We start from the raw sequence: 19619 nt of genomic DNA, 5'->3' as shown, positions 1-19619 counted from the left end.
TTGTAGTATATTCTTTATGTCAACTGTCATTCTTCATTTCTGACTGTTCTTTTTTTGTTTGTTTGTTTTTTTCCCATGGGTTCTATGTTCTTTTCATGCTGTTTCCTCGTTGAACATTCTTGAAACCATTATGTTATATTTTGTTTCTGAAAAATTGCTTGCTTCCATTTCATTTAGATCTTTTTCTGGAGATTCCTGTTTTGTCCCATATGGGGTCTGTTTCTTTGTTTTCCCATTGTTGCTGTTTCTTTGTGTGTGTTTTTTCTATGTATTTGATACGACTTCTATGTCTCCTTGTCTTGGTGAAATGGCCTCCTTGATCTTCTGACTTGGGTGCAATAGGAACGTCCCCTGTGTGGGTTTTGTGGGCCTTCCTATTGTATTTGGGTCTTGAATGCTGTCATCCCTTTCATAGGTGAGCTTAGCCCTCAGGCTTGCTGCCTGCTTGGGTCAACCCCAACCACGTTATGCCAACTGTTACACAGATCAAAACAAGACTGAGAGAACAAAACAAGACAAAGCAACCCAAACCAAGAACAAAATGAAAAGTAAAACAAAACAACAACATTAAAGACTAAAAAAGGAAAAACAAAAAGAATACTAAAAGCCACAAAGACCAAAAGTATTATAGAATGAGAAAAAAGAACCAAAAAGTAAATGAGAGAGAATATCAGAGAAGAAAAAAGAAATAGAATAAATATAAAAAAGAAAAGTATAAAGGACGTAATATTAATAATTTTTAGAATAATAATAATAATAAATGAAAATGAATAGATAAAGTAAAACAAGAATAGAAAGTAATAAAATAAGAAAAATTAAAGATAAAGAGAAAAGAAGGAATAGAATAAAAGGAAAGAGACATTATAGATATTAAATAAAAATGAAAAGAAAACATTTGGGTCTGCTATTTGTGAAGCTCACTACATTTTGTTCTGTTGTTGAATCTGGCCTGGTATGTGTTGGTTCCAGACTTCTGAGGTGGTTCTTTGTTGCAAGCCAATGTTAGTCACTGTCCCTGCCTGGCACTGAGCAACCTGACAGAAGCATGACAAGGTTGATCCCCAAGTAGTTGAGTGGGCAGAGCCTCTATAGCCCAGTGGCTACATCAGCCTCAGTTCTCATGTCCCTGTTCTTAGTTGCTCTCCCTTCCTGCTGGGACTGAGCAGTAGACCCTGAGTGATGGATGAAAAATTACTCTGACACATGTTTTTGTGAACAAGAGGGCTAAGGGACTGCCTGGCTATGAGAACCAGACAGCCCCATTTGCCTGCCTCCTTATGCTTTTATTATAACAACAGCTTGAACTAAAATTAACTTCTAAATACTATCGGCAGGGTAAGTATCCTTGAGAAGACATGTATTTGCAGTGTCCTTTAAGTAAGGATATCTAAAGGCTAAACAAAGATTCCAGTAAAACACCGAGGGTCTCAGACTTATTTGGAAAAGTCAAGACAGGGACAGCTGCCTTTTGCCAGCTCCCCTGGAGGACTCTGTCCTTTCAGAGATTTCTCCTTACAAACTTTCCAATCAAATCCCATACTTTCTCACACCTTCCCCTATAGAACTGGGCACTGTGGGGTAGACAGGATGGTTTAAACAAACTTATGTTGGGGGTGGCCTGTAGTTTGTAGGAGGGATGGCTGGCACTTCCTCTCCTTTAAATACCTCAGCTCTTGGTGGCTCACTTGCACTCCCTTGCTGCCACCTCAAGCAGGAGGGGATTAAAAAATAAATAAAAATAAATCAGCCCTGCTTTGCACTCTAATCTTTCTGTGCAGCTGGCCACCACTGGGCCAGGTCTCCACCCAGGCTTTGGCCAGGCCAAATGTCTAAGTCCCCTACATTGCCAGACCCAGCTGCACCAATGCAAATTTCCAGCCCAGGGCCCTTTCTTCTTGCCTCAGGTTGCTGCAGTGTGGGACTGAAATAGCTCCAGAAGTGGAGAAAGGGGTGCTTTCCCTGTGCTCAAAGTAGGACTGATCCTCTTTCTCCAGGGCACACTGCCCAGCCCGTCTTGCTCTCCACCAGAAGTTCTTCCAGGGAATAAAGGGTCCCTCAGATTCACTGTAGGTGTACCAGTCAGACCCCTCCACTGTCTGAGTTCCACCACATCGCCCCTCCACAGACACAGATTGGGGCAAACTTCTGAGGTGGGATGATGGTGGGGTATCCATTTCCAGTCCCTCCGGTGAGTCTCAGCTTTGGGCACCCCCAGCTGCACTTCTGCTGTAGCCTCTGCAGCCAATGCCACCCAGCCACCTCCCCCCACAACCCTAGTGCTCCTGGCTGGCTTCACAGTCGAGCCTTTGTCCAGCTCCCGATTCCAGTGGCACCCAGGGCTCTCATGGCAAACACCCAGCCCCTAGACTCTAATTCCTGACAGCTCTCTGCATGGCTTAGTCTGGTGTGGAGGTCTTTGGTGGTAAAAGCAGTACCACACACCTAGTCATGGCCACCCTCAGTGGAAGGATTTTGTAGATCACAATATGGTGCAGGCTCCAAAACCTTCCTGCATTATCTTTTAACAAGTTGCTTAATCACACCAAGCCTCAGATTGCATATCTATAAAATGGGCTATCCCAGAGGGTTATGTGAGGACAAATGAAATAGTGGGCATAAAGAGATTGGACAGGTAGTGTTTTATGTTTAAGATTAAAATAGATGATTTGCCGAAACCGGTTTGGCTCAGTGGTAGAGCGTCGGTCTGCGGACTGAAAGGTCCCAGGTTTGATTCTGATCAGGGGCATGTACGTTGGTTGTGGGCACATCGCCAGTGGGGGTGGTGAGAGGCAACTGGTCGATATTTCTCATCGATGTTTCTAGCTCTCTCTCTCTCCCTTCCTCTCTGTAAAAAATCAATAAAATCTATTTTTTTAAAAAAAGATTAAAATAGATGAAAGTGGGGTTTATTTTTGTTTTGTTGCATTTTAACTGTGATTAATAGTATATGACTTTTGCTTTAATATATAAAAGAGATCCTTAACAGAGTTTACTGGTATAAAGAACACTATGGGACAGTTTGGTTTTACCTTGCAATCTGTCGTTACGTGATCTCTGGCATATAGTTAAATGAGATGGTGAATTCTCAGCTGTTTCCCAACCAATGTTGACCTAAATAATTTTGGGGACATTACTTATAAACACAGAAATAGGTATGTATTTGTTTTGATTCTAGTTCTTATAAAAACAAATTAAATTAAAAAAAATACAAATCTATTTTCTTATATACTCTAAATTTAAAATGATAGCTAGTTTTAGGGTTTTTTTTTAAAACTAAATTACTGCTTACAGCATGAAATGCTACAGGTTTAAGGCCTTCTGAGTGTGAAGTTTATATACTTATATATTGTATTTTCAAGTTCTACCATATTGCTTTTGTAAAACTGTACCACTCTTTGTCATTTAGTATAGAAATGTATTATATATACACAGTTTTTCTATGGTCCCTTTCCCACCCATGATTAGCATAAATGTAACTTCATTAACATTAGCTTCCTTGTCAAAATAGTCTTTATTATGCATAGATTTTAAAATTTAAGTCTTAATCATGCAAAAAATTAATTTATTATTACTACAAAAGGAACAGACTTTGATGTGAGTAGAGCTGCAGATAGTTGTCATTATGACATTAGCTATTTAAGCCATTTGGTACCAAATAAATCATCAGAGGTAAACATTCACTAAATTGATTCAGGGAAGAAACCTAAATCATCCCCAATATTGTGTATATTAATTATTTATAGATTTTATCAAATTAAAAACAGAAATTCTAGAATTCTTGGGCATAAGTGCTTAAATGGGTTTGGGAACTGTAGTTGAGATAATCGTGATGGATCCAGTGTAGTGAACATGTTAAACACACACATGCCATGCACTGTGCTAGGTGCTCAGGCTCTAAAGATGACATATACATGACCTCTGTCCCTAAAGGAGCTCCTAGGACAAGCCAGGCAAAGTTAGAGGTGGAAGTACTTTAGAGGAGTCAGTATGAGAAAATGCTTAGAGTAAAAAAATCTATATAGATTGATAATCTGAAATATTTAGTTCAACTCACAAAGTCTTGACAAAGAAGACTCTGGAGATTGGCATAAATCCTGGAAGGCCTTGAATGCCTCTAAAAAGAAAGTGATGTCCTAAAAACTCTTAAGACTTGTATTATTAGTTTAGATCAGTGGCATGAAAGAATTAAAGGAAAAGTTAGCACACTGGCATTAATCACAATTAAAATAAATTCTTTAAATTTTGAATAATTGGGAAAATATGAAAAGAAAGTTTATTTGCTAACTGTTCAAGGCTTTGTTACTATGAGTTCTAAGCAAAGTCTAGACAACTGGATCTAACAGGGTCTTCATAGTGAAAATAATGGTAATGGAATCTAGTGATTGGAATAGCCTATTATCCCTGTCATTGATTTACTTTGATATTTGTTAAATATTACAAAAAGTTTTATGTTTTTATTTTGATTTAAAATTTGACATTTCACCATGATGATAAATTTTTGCCTTTTTCCCCCAATAGCATTTTCTGCCCCAGCAAATCAACTCTTTTCTCCTCACGGTTCTAATCCTGCAACACCTGCAGCAACTCCTGTTCCTACTGCATCCCCTGTTAAGGCAGCAAATCATTCATCGGTATCAGCAGCTGCCACAGTTTCTGGGTTGAACATGCTTCCTGTGTTCCCAGGGCAGGTCTCCTCAGCTGTTCATACATCTCAGCCATCAATGCCAAATCCAACAGTTATCAGAACCCCTTCATTGCCAACTGCACCTGTCACTTCTGTCCATAGCACAATGTCTATTCCTGTTCCTTCAGTTTTTCCTGGCCTAGTTCCACTGCCAGGTTCTTCTGCCACTCCTACCCCACTCCCTCAGGCCACATCTATACCTCGGGCCACTCCTGCTTCCAATGAGACATTTGCTTCTACTTCTGCTTCTTTTGTTAGCCTTCCGTTTTCTGCCACCTCTACTATTGGTTCTACCAACAGCCCAAATCCTGCTTCGTTGTCATCAGTTTTTGAAGGTCTCCCTTTGCCCTTAACACCAACATCCCAAGGCATGTCCAACCCAAATCCTTCTGTAATTGCTGGTGGTTCTGCTCCCAATGTTGCTCGTCCACTTGGTCTAAATAATCCTCTTCTATCTGCTTTAAAAGGCTTTCTGACATCAAAGGATACCAGTTTAATAAACTCTTCTGCTTTATCCACTGCTATTACAAGTGGGCTGTCTTCACTCTCCTCTCTTACTAATCACAACTCAGATTCTCCTGTCTTAGCCTCTAATAAGTGTTATGCCCCATCAGCCATTCCCACCCCACAGGAGTCTTCTACTCCAGGATTGGCCATGTTCCCAGGCCTTTCCTCTCCTGTGGCCATCACAACTTCCTCTCCCCCTACTTTGCCTGTCCAATCTCCTCTAGCTACTCCAAAATCAGCTTTAACTTCAGGGTCAGTTAGCTCTGGTTCCTCAGCTACCCTTTTGCATGGCCCCCATCCAGGTAACTCAGACTTGCATATTACAGCCAGCACTGCTGTAGCAACTATTTCTGCTACAATAAAAGCTGAACCCATAAGTCCTACTCCCTCAGCCTTTAAAGGTCCATCTCATTCTGTAAATCCCTCTCATAGCACTTTAGGTTTGTCAGGGACACTAGGTCATGCATATACTTCAACATCAGTGCCCATCAGTTTATCTACTTGCCTTAATCCTGCATTATCAGGTCTTTCCAGTTTGAGTACTCCCTTGAATGTTTCAAATCCCCTTTCCTCTATTTCCCTTCCACCACATGGTTCCTCCACTCCAATCACTCCAGTATTCACTGCTCTTCCTCCCTTTACTTCTTTGACCAGTAATTTTCCTTTGACAGGTAATCCATCTCTTAATCCATCAGTATCTCTTCCAGGGACATTAATAGTCACCTCATCTGCAACTGTCACATCCATATCTATCCCTCATCCTAGTTCTACATCAGCTATTCTCTCAGGGCTTTCTGTCTCAGCACCAGTCTCAGCAACACCTTTCCCCCTTAACTTGTCAACTGCTGTCCCTTCACTTTTTTCAGTTACTCAAGGACCTTTGCCATCTTCAAATCCATCCTACCCTGGCTTTTCTGTCTCTAACACCCCCAGTGTTACCCCTGCTCTCCCTTCATTCCCGGGGCTGCAGGCACCCCCAACGGTTTCAGCAGTCACACCACTGCCTGTCACTGCTACAGCCCCGTCACCAGCTCCTGTCCTCCCAGGATTCGCTTCAGCTTTTAGTTCCAATTTCAACTCTGCTCTTGTTGCACAAGCGAGGTATGTGGATAGTTTGGAAATAGAATAAAATCATTCTTTAACTAACTTGTATTTCATTGTCTTACTTTTAAGTTATTCAAATTAAAATCAAAATAATTGTATGGTGGTGCTAAATTAAATTATGTTTTTCTGGCCCTAGCCAGAAACTTTAGTGCTTAAAAAATGTTTTATGATTCTTCAATCATGTTAAGGTAAATATATAAAACATGAATGCCTACTCAGATAATTTTAAGATTTGAATTTGGTAATTTATCCTGATTATAAAATCACAAAAAATAATATCTATGCAAAACATAGCCTTAATTGAGTTCAGAATAATATACTATATAACAGAAAGTACATTTATATTAGTGAGTGGCTGACTTTTATAGTTTCTTTCTAACAGAGAAATTCTAAGATTTTTTTTTTTTTTTTACATGTTAAGATAGTATTTGACAAATATAGAAGCAGTAGCTTTTATGTCTTATATTTTTCTGTTTTTCTACCATTTTAGCTTATCATCTGGACTTCAAACTGCAGGCAGTTCTGTTTTTCCAGGCCTTTTGTCCCTCCCAGGTATCCCTGGATTTTCCCAGAACCCTTCACAGTCATCCTTGCAAGAATTGCAGCATAATGCAGCTGCACAGTCAGCATTGTTACAGCAGGTAAACAGACAATGTCTGGCATAAATAAAATGTCATATAACTTCTATAGTGATAATCTTACAATACCAATAGTGACATCCCAGCATTTGCAAAAAAAATGATTCTTAGCAGAACATCAAGAGATATGATAGCCAATTCTTCCAAAATATGCAAATTATGCTTGTCTTCCTTCAGAAAGGTAACAAAGGTGATAGAATATATTCATCTGTATGAATTGTTTTTCCTGCTCATATATTTTTAAATCTGAGTTTTGAGATTTTTACAAATGGAATATTTATACATGACTGATAATTTTTTTTTTCCAATTATATTTTTATTTATTTCAGAGAGGAAGGGAGAGGGAGAGAGAGAAACATCAATGATGAGAGAGAATCATTGATTGGGTGCCTCCTACACATCCCCCACTAGGGATTGAGCCTGAAAACCGGGCAAGTGCCCTTGACCGGAATCGAACATGGAGCTTTTCAGTTCACAGGCTGACGCTCTATCCACTGAGCCAAACTGGCTAGGGCCATGACTGTTAAATTTTAGCTTGTTTTTCTACAATTTAAGCACATTTTCTCTAGAAAGCCCTTTTTTTTTTTTTTTTTAAATCATTTAATGGCATTTCTGTGCACCTCCACCATCAGAAGTTGAACATTTCTTAAAAATTTTAGGAGACTGAGCAGATTGATCTCGTCCAACGTTTTTTTCTTTTCTACCTCAAATATCTGTACTGTTGCATAGGCAAAAGCAAGTGCAGACTTGGTGGAATTGGACTTTCTGCTAAACTGCTTGTTCTTTTTTCTTTCAGGTCCATTCAGCTTCAGCTCTGGAAAGCTATCCAGCTCAGCCGGAAGGGTTTCCTAGTTTTTCTTCAACGTCAGGAACACCATTCTCTTTGCAACCAGGCCTGTCCCAAAGTGGTTGGCAGTGAATAAAATTGCATTTACCTTTGAATACCATCAGAATTGCCTAAGGACTTCAATGAACAAGCTGACAAATGTGAACTTGTCCAAAAATCAGATAATAAGAATGAGGATAATCCTGGGGAAATTGGGATGTTTTAAAACTCTTGCATTTTTAAATGTGTTAAGTATGAACACTCCCCTTGTGTAAATATGCTGATAATGAATTGTGTGTAGAATAATATTTAAAAAGTGGGGACTTCTCACCTCCCATCCTATGAAGTTTTGTGTTGTGTATGTGATTTATGTAATAAGAATACTAAAGAGGAGGTTGAACTCTTTATAGCCGAATACAGCCTTAAATCTGCTTGTATAGCGTCCACTGACAAAAGTAATAATTTGTGCCTCAGACTTATGGGTTGCATGTGGCCCTCGGGGAGTTGCTACCCTTGGTATGCATGAGTGATTCCTATTAGCGTCATTGGAGCGCAGAACCCCTTATGTATTCACAAAAGGGGACTTGAGATCCACAGTTATTTATAATTTCTGTTATTAATGATCATACCTATACTGCTGAATTTAACTATATTTAAGTAAGTGAAAATGGTGCTTAATATAGACTTTAGAATGACTTTCAGGTATTTTTGACTACTTAATAGAAATACAAGTGAGGCTTGTGATAATTTGCCTTCAGAACTTAATCTCAGCAATATCCAAATGAGTGAAAAACATTTGAGTGACTCTTGGGCAACCTCTATTACTCATTATACTCTGGAGCTCTTGGTGAATGTTTACAATCATGGGATGTAGTATTTCTATTTGTATTTAAAGTCAAATGCTTATCTAAAATAATTATGTGACAATAGAGGAGATTTGCTCTGTTAGTAAATATGCAGTGTGTACTCTAAGGATCTGTGGTAGTATAACATGATTGTATGTTATTAATTTAAGTATAATAACTGCCACATTTGGAGAGACAGAGTAAGGAGAATTATTTCCAACCTGTAATTAAGAGTGTAAACTATAGAATCTACTGTAGTACATTTCAGCATCTAGAAGTTTTACTTTTATAAAGATGGTGTTTGAAAGATGTTGCTAATGTATTTTCCTTCAACATGGGGAGCAAACTTTTTAAGTATATTAATAAATATTCCTGTATGGTTAGTTTTTAACAATTTTTTAAAAATAAACTTTATGGATATAACATATTTTATAAGTGACTTATTAAATGCTTAGATGGGCTTTTTAAGTTTTTGTATTTGCTAAAGCTAATACATAGAACATTTTTGTTCAAATTTAGTTGAAATTCAATATATACTACTGATTACTCATTTAAATACTAGAGGCCATATGCACAAAATCGTGCACTGGGTGGGGGAAGGGGGTCCCCTCAGCCCAGTCTGCACCCTCTCACAGTCTGGTAGCCTGTGGAGGATGTCCAGCTGACAGCTTAGTGGGCCTAAGCCAGCAGTCAGACATCCTTAGTGCTGCCACAGAGGTGGCTGCGCTAGCCAGCTGTGAGGCTGGCTTTTGGCTGAGCTGCACTTTTCCTGTGGGAACGCATTGACCATCAGGGGGCTGCTCCTGTGTTTAGCGCCTGCCCACTGGTGGTCAGTGTGCATCATAGCGACTGGTTGGTCTTCTGTTTAGTTGATTTGCATATTAAGCTTTTATTATATAGGATATCTGATGTAAAAGTTTTATTATAACCAACACTTGAAACAGACTATTTATACTTTTAATTATTTTCAAACACAGAATGTAACCTCAAAGTTTATCTGATGCCAATTGCTAGAAGTTGTCATTTGTTTTTGTTTTTATCAGTCTATACTCAAAATATTTTTAGGATTATATGGTTTTGCTTATATATGCTAAATATTCACAAAGAAGTTATTGAACAACTAATCTTTCTGTAAGGATGCTATTGTGATGTTTACTTCTGCTATCATAGTAAAGGAACTGTTCATCTTTTAGATATATTTCTGACATCTTGCACATATTAGGGTCTTAAAGGTTTACATAAAAATGAAGAAAACATTTTTAGAGCTTTTGCAGTAATTACTGGGGACTGGTTTTATGTATCTCAATCCTATGAGATAAATAGTAGCAACCTATTTAACCAGATAAAGAAGCCAAGGTGTAAGTCACACAATGAGTAAGTGGTAATTGAAACCAAACATTTACTACCAATACCAGGCTACTTGTATTGTCAAATGCTATGAAAATATGTAGAAGGGGAGTACCTTCCTGCCTGAGGGAATTCACAAAGATTTCTCAGTGACATTAAAGTCTTAAAGGATAAGGAAGAATTAACATCCTTTAAAAGGCATAAAGTATGACAGACTAGTATAGTAATATGATCATATAACTGGATGGAGTTTGAATAGTTTGTGGCTTGAATGTGTGGAAGAAAAAAAGGCCACATATTAAACTTAAGCTCAGGAACCAAAAGAAACCACATGGTGGTATGAACGTGAAAATTTCTAACTAGGAGCTGGAAGTTGGTCATGGTTAGTCATGTCCTAAGCCTGTAGCCTTCTTGATAAAGGTCAATCTTAGGTTATAAATTGTCTATTGTCTTTGTGAATCTGAAATAACACCTTAAAAATATCAGTAACACCCTCCAACCCCCCCACCCCCCAGGCTCCTTGAAGGCACAATTGGCACTAGAGCATAAGACCACATTGTTATCTTGTTGCTCACATACCATCTCTATGTACTATAACTGTTAAATATCCAATGTTCTCACCAATGTAAAAGAAGCGTATATGTTTTTCTTTCTTTACTTTTAATCCAAATGCAGATTTTCGGTTTTGCTTTCTCTCACATTCCTAATCTACCACCAGTGAATTTTATGGAAGCTTTCTTATGTCTCCTTGGATTTTAATATAAAATATATGCTGCAAAGCTACCATTCTCCAGAGCATTTTCTCAATTTGTTGAAATTTTGCTTCCCAGCAATTGTCATCAGTTTTGCTCAAATAAACTCTTATAAGACTTTTTCCTAGGCTGGATATTCTTTCATGAATCTTTGCATAGCCAGCAGGGTTCCAAAGCTCACCTAAGACCACCCCACGAACTTGAACCCGGTGCTAGATATCAGCAGGGGCCTATTGAGCCCCACTGGCTCCTCACTTTGCATTGAGTGAACTTGGGTGAGTTATTTATTTTTACTGCTTCAGTCAGTGAAAGGGAAACTACTGAGGGCCCAGGGCCATAGGATTCAGGCAGGAGGCCACTCTCTGGTAGAAGAGGTGGTAGAAGGGCCTTGTTTTACCTTCTTGGGTTACTGTTTGTTGGTGTGGCCACACCTTGCAGCAGTTGACAGCATGGATATAGGAGGGCATAACACTTGTGGCAGATCATCCTGTCACAATTGAGTTGGCAAAGAGATGATGTCCCTGCAGACAAAGTGCCAAGTGTAGGGTGAACACTTTCTGGAATATTGTAGGGAAGGCAGCCATCTTCCAAATGTTTACCAGCAAAACTCAGATGCTAATGGTCAGGCAGGAAGTCCTTGTCTTAGATTTTCACTCTGACCTGAATGGTGTCACTGGGCTCAACCTCAAGGGTAATGGTCTTGCCCATCAGTGTCTTTTATAGACACTGCATCTGCCAGGGAGGCTGCAAGCCTGGGTTGTTGAAAAAGAGGATGAGTTATTAAAGAATTCAGGACCTCCCCTTTGCTTGTGGTAGAGGGTCTGACTTTATTTGAACTGTTCTTAGAAAATGCAAAGTGGCACTATAGGATAGAAGTTGAAATAGGCAGTTGGTTTTAATTTTGGCTTTCAACCTGATCTACCTACTATGAGTCTGAGCAAAAACGTTTTGCTCTATAAATGAGTCTGAATTTAATCAACTACAAATATAAGGGGCATTTATCCCCTCCAGCTTGGATTTTGTGTATTCTCAGGTAGCTAAGAATCTTTGTGGAGGAATTTGAAAGTATCCCTTAAAACGAGCAGTGGCCCCATAGAGAATCCCAACAACTATAATTAAACAATTGTCCGTTCTGGGGCATGCACTTAAAGACACAGTGGAATTGGCTGGGGAGAGAAACCAAGACATTAAGAAGGTTGAAGTGACTAGAGGTGACAGCAGTATACTTTATCACACAATATCCCTAGAAGTTTGTTCAGACTGTAGATCTTCATAGAAAACTGAAATTAACATGGGAAGTTGTATCTCTATGATTAATGAATTCCAAGAACCCCAGCTCTCCTGCAGCCAATAGTGTATAATTTGTATGAAACGTCTATATTCTTTGCTTTCTGAGTTTCCTTGTTCAGATTTGCCCTTCCCTTTCTCCACCTTCATTTTTCTTCAACACCACTCCATGCTTACCTAGGGGAAACAATTAAAAGCCAGACCAAGATACACTAGAAAACTCAGAAATTCTGGCAGCTTCCTTTAATGAAAAGCCAGTTTTCAGCAAAGGGAAAGCAGTAATTGTATACATTCCTTGGACTAGAACAGAATTAAGGAATCTAAGGTTTTCTATTACAGTGTTCATGACCCTGATGGCTTTGCCACCTCATATTACTGTTAGAACATATAATCCTGACAATTCTGACCCATCCATATTAATACACTAGTTTCTGAGAACATGGCAACAGAATAGCTAAATAAGGTTCACTGGGAAACTTCTGTAGAAGACAGCCCAGGAAAAATGCAGGAAATTAGCCTACTGGTTTTACCAAGCCATACCTGAGATTTTTACCAAGAAAAGTGGACTGGACCAAGATCCAGTAATGTAAAAGAAACCCAATGAACCAATGCTTGGTGGAGAACAACTTTTAAATAATACTCAAATCTGTCTTTAGACCGTTTTAAAGATTATCAAAATGACCCATTACTAAACTTGGCATTTTTTTGAAAAGAACTAAGTGTAAAGCTTGTAACTGATTAAACAACATAAATTAAGTTGGCCAACCGACTTACTAAGCATACAAATTATGTAGATCTGAGAATGTTCCTTGCTCCTTTTTAAATAAATGAAGGACTTATTAAGTTAAAAAGATTGATAAGTTAGTAACTGATTTATTTTTATAGTGCATCCCCCAGAAATAAAGATTTCAAAGACTTTGGCTTACAACCAGAAGGTTTTTGTCTATTGGAAGATATCAATTAAAAGATTATCTTTAACCTCATTGAAAGAAAGCTTATTAGGTATTACCAACTTATCAAACAAAGTGCAGGCAAATTTTGTAGAATTCAAAATGGATTCAGATTTCTCATTTTAAAAAGGTGCCTAACCAGAAATGGACATCTATCCCTGCCTCTGACATGTGCCTTTGCCTGCAGCAGACTAGGAAGACTTAAAGGATGAAAAGCCACAGGCATCAAAGGCAGACCTCTATCACAAACCATTAACAAGGACTATATGCCCATAAATTGATGTTGAACTAAGGAAAATTTGTTTAGTCTTTTTTTTTTTTTTGTCTGTTAATAACAGTAATAAATTTGTTCTTTGATTTTTCTCAAAATGTACTTATAGCATCTAATTGTTAATGATTGATAAAAATATATAAAATAATTTTTATATTATAATTCTTATAGTTTTTTTTTAATGGAAACAATATCTGTCTCCCCGGACCCTCTCCCTTATTGGTATAAAAAATTTAATGTGTTCCTTCTAATCTTTCCCATCTATTAGACAATGGATATTTTGATAATCAGTTATTATAATGAAACTAATGCCTTGTTAGCCACACATTGGTTTTCTTATATTACTAGTTTAATTACATTTTTCTCCACATATACTTATTATAAAGAACCCATCTTGGGCAAATACTTTCAAGAACACCTCTCTGGTAATTCTCCTGGTAAAGTTACATATAAATCTAATTTAGATGAACATTGTATTGATATATAAATGGATGATAAAAATTTTAAGAAAAATACCTGGATATGATGGGAAAAGGCAGCCTGCTTCATCTGTCATGGTACGTCTTGTCCTCAGACTCCTCAGCCATTTTCATGTGGTTGTAAGTCTCTAAAAGTGGGGGAAAATGGGTACCCATCTCAGAAATTACTATGATTACTTGGTGAGTAAATAGGTCTGCAGCTACCTCAGCCTCCTTGTTTCAGACATTTGTGTAATACTATGAAATACTCAAACTCTAGCTCATTGTGTGGTTACCTCTCTACCTTTATTCCATGAGAAACTCAAAATTTTGTGGTCCATTTGGTTTACCCCAATCACTTTCTGACCATAGCTATTCAATAGCAAGAAAATTTCTGGTGGCTTCGATATTGGCCCTCATTAATAAGAGAGGAATACTTGAAGAATTAGGGTCTGGCCTTGGTATTTTGAAATAAGTTGAATTTGAAGTTAATAAATCATTTGTTAGAAAGGAAATGTTATTTTAAAAACAAGGGAAATAATTCCAAGTCAAAGAATGGGGGTAGGGGAGGTGAAACATTAGTTTGGAGGGTTGTAGTAAAAATTTTAAGAAATTTAGAAAAATCCAGGATCCAGTTCAGTTTAGTTCATACGTGAAAAATAAAAACCTTGGTGAACTAGAGTCTAATATCCACAAAAAGTAATCAATTAGTATTGTTTAGATTGGCAAATACATTTTATAACTTCTAAAAGCAGGAACTTATACCGGCAAACACACTCTTTTATGGACATACTTCTAATAAAATGTAAGACATTCATTAACAACTCCAAATTTATTTTTCTAGCTTCTCTGTATTCAAAGGTGAACCAAATTAGGTGATATTTTCTTATCCATTTAGTTATTTTGTCTTTTGATTGGATAATTTAATCTAAATACATTTAAGGTTATTAATGATAGGCACTTGTTTGTTACCATTTTTGTTCTTTATGCCTGTGTTCCTCTTTTTCCATTTCCTCTTCTTATAATAGTCCCTTTAGCCTTTCTTGCATTGCTGGTTTGGTGGTAATAAGCTCCTTTAACATTTTTTGTTTGTTTTGTTTTTGTTTGTGAAGCTCCTAATTTCACCTTCATTTTGAATGATAGTCTTGCTGGATAGAACAGTTTTGGATTCAGTCCCTTACTTTTCATTACTTTGTATACTTCGTGCCACTCACTTCTGCCCTAAAATGTTTCTATTGAGTCTAATGGGAGTTCCCTTGTAGGTAACTTTCTGTCTGTCTGTCTGTCTGTCTGTCTGTCTGTCTCTCTCTCTCTCTCTCTCTCTCTCTCTCTCTCTCTCTCTCTCTCTCTCTCTCGCAGTTAAGATTCTTTCTTTGTCCTTAACATCTGACATTTTAATTATGATGGGTCTTGGTGTGGGTCTTCTTGGGTTCATCTTGATTGGGACTCCCTATGCTTCCCGGACACGTGTGACTTTTATCTTCATCAGGTCAGGAAAGTTTTCTGTCATTATTTCTTCAGACTCTCTATTCCTTGTTCACCTTCTCCTGGCACCCCTATTATCTTGATGTTTCGTTTCATGTTGTCCCAAAGCTCCCATAAGCTCTCCTGCTTGTTAGCTTTTTTTTTTTAAATCCAATTGCTGCTCTGCTTGGGTGTTTTTATCTACCTTGTCTTCTAACTCAAAGATTCTGTCCTAAGCTCCCTGTCTTCTGTTGAATCCCTCCAAGTTGTTCTTTATTATAGCTATGTCACACTTCCTTTCCTCTTGATTCTTTTTTTTTAATTGATTGCAAAGAAGGAATGGAAGAGTGATAGAGACATTAATAATTAGAGAGAATTATTGATTTGCTGCCTCCTGTACAAGCCCCCGCTGGGGATGGAGCATGCAACCCAGGCATGTTCCCTGACTAGGAATCTAATCATGACCTCCTGGTTCATAGGTCAATGCTCAACCACTAAGTCATGCTGGCCAGGCTCCTCTTGATTCTTATTCATGTTAGTGTTTTTCTCATTCAACTCCTTATAATTTTCATTAAGTTGCCTGTAATTCTCACTGAGATGTTTGAGCATCTTTATAAACATTACTTAAATTCTTTATCCAAAAAATTATTTGCTTCCATTTCATTGAGCTCCTTTTCTGAGAATTCCTCCTTTTCTTTCATTTTTGAGTTTCTTTGTCTTCCATTTTAGCAGCCTGGTAATCTGAGAGCCTGGTGAGGTGGGCGGGTTTGTAGTGGAGGGTCTGTGTGTTCAGAAATTACTGACTGGTCACACCAGGTCACAGTGGTGATGCTGATCTGGTAGCTGATCTGACTGGTTAGGTGCATTCAGTCTCTATGGCAGGTCTTTGAGTCCAGGTAGTGTCAGGTCATATCTCAGCTGAGGGGCTGTGAGCATCTGTTAGTGGCCTATGGGAGCTGGGGCAGGGTTGCTCTCCACAGCTTCCTCCCCAAGAGGACCCAGTGGCTCCCTCAAAATGGTGTGCTCTTCCCTGAAGTGGAGAGAAATACCTGGTCAAGTAGCAATCCACAGTGGCAGTTCCTCTATTTGGAGCACCCCAGCAATCCCCCTAAGCTTCCTCTCCCACAGATGTCCTCCCCCTCTCCCTCTCATACTCTCACTCACTCACTCACTCACTCACACAACCTCACTCCCAACCTGCCCATACCATGTTCTGCTTTCTGCCCATTTTAAAAATTGGATTGCTTATTTAGTGTTGAATCGTTTGAGTTTTTTGTATGTTTTGGATACTGTTGTTTGGAGCTGTTGTTTGCAAATATATTCTCCCAGTCAGATAGTTGCCTTATTTTGTTATTGGTTTCTTTTGCTATTCAGAAGTCATCAAAATTCCAATGACATCTTTTAAATATGAAGAAAAAAATCATTAGATTTGTATGGAATCATAAAAAAACCTTGAATAGCTAAAGCAACCCTGAGAAAAATAGAATAAAGCTGGAGATATCACAGTCCCTGACTTCAAATTATACCACAAAGAGACCGTAATCAAAACAACATGGTATTGGCAGAAAAACAGACACACACCAATGGACATAATTGAAAGTCTAGAGATAAACACACATTTTTATGGGTAAATAAAAGCCTCTTCAGTAAATGGTGCTGATGACAAGGGAAAGCCACATGCAAGAGGATGAAACTAGAATATAGTTTGTCCCCCATGTACAAAAATTAATTCAAATGGATCAAATATCCTATATAATAAAAGCCTAATATGCTAAGTGTCCAGTCGACCAGTTGGCTGTTCAACCAAAGCGTAATAATCTAATGACATGCTAATGCAACTGCTCGCTATGATGTGCATTGACCACCCGGGGGCAGAAAGTCGACTGGTTGACCAGCCGCTATGCTGTGCACTGACCACCACGGGGCAGACACTCCAACTGGTATGTTAGCTTGCTGCTGGGTTCTGGCTGATCAGGACTGAGTGAGATGGGCCGGACATGCCCTGGAGCCCTCCCACAGTCCCTCTCCAGCTGGCCAACCTCCTGCATCTCTCCCTGGCCCTAATCATGCACCACAATCCGGGACCCCTCGGGGGATGTCAGAGAGCCGGTTTCAGCCCAATCCCACAGGCCAGGCTGAGGAACCCCACTGGTGCACGAATTTGTGCACTTGGGCTCTAGAATAAATATAAAACCTGAAACAATAAATTACATAGAAGAAAATATAGGCACTAAATTTATGGGCCTTGATCTTAAGAGAAGATTTTATTAATTTGACTCTAAAGGCAAGGGAAGTAAAAAAAAAAATAAAAATAAGTAAATGGAACTATATAATAGGGATTGATTCACTATTTTTAAATATATTTGCCTTTACAAATGATATTTTGAAATATATTTTCTTATTTCTGAGTATAACATTTTTTTCTGCATAAAAAAAGACCCTTTAACATTTCTTATAAAGCCAGTTTAGTAGAGGTGAACTCCTTTAGTATGTTTTTCTGAGAAGTTTCATTTCTCCTTTAATTCTGAATAATAATCTTACCAGGTATAGTATTATAAGTTGTGGGTTCCTTCATTTCAGTACTTAAGTATTTTCTTCCACTTTCTTTTGACCAATAAAACTGCTGCTGGGAAGTACTGTAATCTGATATCCTTACGAGGTGTCCATTCTATGTGACTTTTTGTTTCCTTCTTACTATTTTCAGTATTTCTCTTTAACTGTTACCATTTAATTATGAAATGCCTTAATGTAGTATTCTTTGGTTTTACTGGGTTTCCCCGAAAATAAAACATCCTTCGAAAATAAGACCTACTTACGGGTTTCCTTCTGAGTGAAATATAAGGCATCCTCCCCCCCCCCCCCCCCCCCCGAAAATAAGGGCCCCCCTAGGCTCTGTCTCAGAATGAAAATTAATTTACCGTAAACTGGTCGCTAGGGCCGCCCTGACTGGTGTCTAGCAACCAGTAACGTTACTCGGAGTCCTGACATCACTGCTGTGTGTAGGCGGAGTGGAGGTCGGAGTGAGCAGTGAGTGCGGAGCGGGAGAGAGGAGGAGACTTTCGCAGATGCCTGTAGAAGAACAGGAGGATTAGAGTGGACAGGACATGGTGAAGGTGGTGAGTGCTGGTCTGTCTCTGGTGACACTACCTGATGCTCACGGCCACCCTCATGATGACTGAAGGTTCTCAGTCAGTGGCAGACCCTGCTTCAGCCCAGATCCAGGCCCCAGCAAGCCCAGTGACAGTCCCCAGGCAGGCCCCAAGGGGTAAATGTCTGATAAAGGGGTAGGAGGGATGTCTGGTGAAGGTGTTCAGTGGCACAGGGGTAGGGGGAGGGGGATCACTTAAAATGACACAGGAGGATCAGAGGGGGCAATCAAAATGACACAGGAGGATCAAAAGGGGTTACTATTGTAAAATGGTAATCCTCCCTCTGATTCTCTTGTGCCATTTTGATTCCCACCTCTGATCCCCCCTGTGTCATTTTAAGTGATCCTTTTCCCCTCACCTTGATATCGCAATTCCCTTTTTTTATCCCTAGAAATGAGCCAAAAAGAAAAAGCTACTCTGTGGAGTACAAGAAAGGAATCGTGGAAGACTCTTGGGGCCAAAATCTTACTGCTTTCTGCAAAGAGAAGATGTTGAGTATCCGATTGGTCTGAAAATGGCGAGCAGAGTATGGTAACCTCATTGAACAAGTGGACAAGGGAAATGCTAAAAAGCGCAAGTGTGGATCAGGTCGGCAACCATTATTTTCTGAGCTGGAAGACCTGATCTGTGAATGGGTTGTTGACATGAGAGCAAAGGCTTTGGTTGTGAACAGGGCTCAGATTCAAGAATTTGCCCTTGCAATGGCACCACAGTTTGACACAGCCCCTGAAGACTTCAAAGCATCACAACACTGGCTGGATAATTTCCTTCAGTGAAGTGAACTGTCTTTAAGAAGATCTACAACATTGTTTAGGTTGGAAGATACTCAAGTTATTAAGCGAGCACTTGCATTCAAGTCCTTTATTGATGATGCTGACTTCTCTAAATACAATCTTTCCAACATGATTGCTATGGATGAAACTGCAGTGTTTATGGGCCAATCATCTCAAACAACAATTGAACAGCAGGGTGCCTCCTTAGTGTACATTCCCTCCACTGCTTACGAAAGTACACGTGTTTCCTGTATTTTGGCAATTCATATGGATGGCACTAAAATCCAACCTTTAATCATTTCTAAGGGCAAGAAGGAAAAGATTGAACATATTTTTGGCGTTTTTATTCTTGAAACTGAAAAAGCCTGGGCCACTCAAGCAGTTATAAGGAAGTGGGTCGATTTAATGCTGCCGCTTGTTATGCGAGGGAGCCAAAGAGGTCTGCTAGTCTGGGATGCAGCCAGCACTCACCGCACTAAAGACATGAAGACATTTCTTCACGAAAGAAAAATAGATCAGATAATGATTTCCACAGGAATGACAGCCTATCTCCAGACTCTTGAT

At 39.0% G+C, this 19619-nt stretch overlaps 1 protein-coding gene across 4 annotated transcripts in view; it reads left to right on the top strand.

Annotated features, from left to right (window-relative positions):
- Window positions 1-10566, top strand: part of PROSER1 (proline and serine rich 1) — a 67670-nt gene extending 57104 nt beyond the window's left edge. For all 4 annotated transcript variants that reach the window (XM_036455533.2, XM_036455532.2, XM_036455531.2 and 1 more), the window contains 3 exons: window positions 4519-6292; window positions 6786-6936; window positions 7730-10566. In XM_036455533.2, the coding sequence (XP_036311426.1) occupies window positions 4519-6292; window positions 6786-6936; window positions 7730-7852 (2048 nt within the window). In that variant the 3' untranslated portion in view covers window positions 7853-10566. The remainder of the gene's footprint in view (window positions 1-4518; window positions 6293-6785; window positions 6937-7729) is intronic.
- The last annotated feature ends 9053 nt before the right edge of the window (window positions 10567-19619 follow it).

Source organism: Pipistrellus kuhlii, unplaced genomic scaffold, assembly GCF_014108245.1.
Source record: "Pipistrellus kuhlii isolate mPipKuh1 unplaced genomic scaffold, mPipKuh1.p scaffold_m20_p_3, whole genome shotgun sequence".
Classification (NCBI taxonomy): Eukaryota; Metazoa; Chordata; class Mammalia; order Chiroptera; family Vespertilionidae; genus Pipistrellus; species Pipistrellus kuhlii.
The sequence above is the reverse complement of the archived record's forward strand: the minus strand, read 5'-3'. Positions and strand labels throughout refer to the sequence as shown.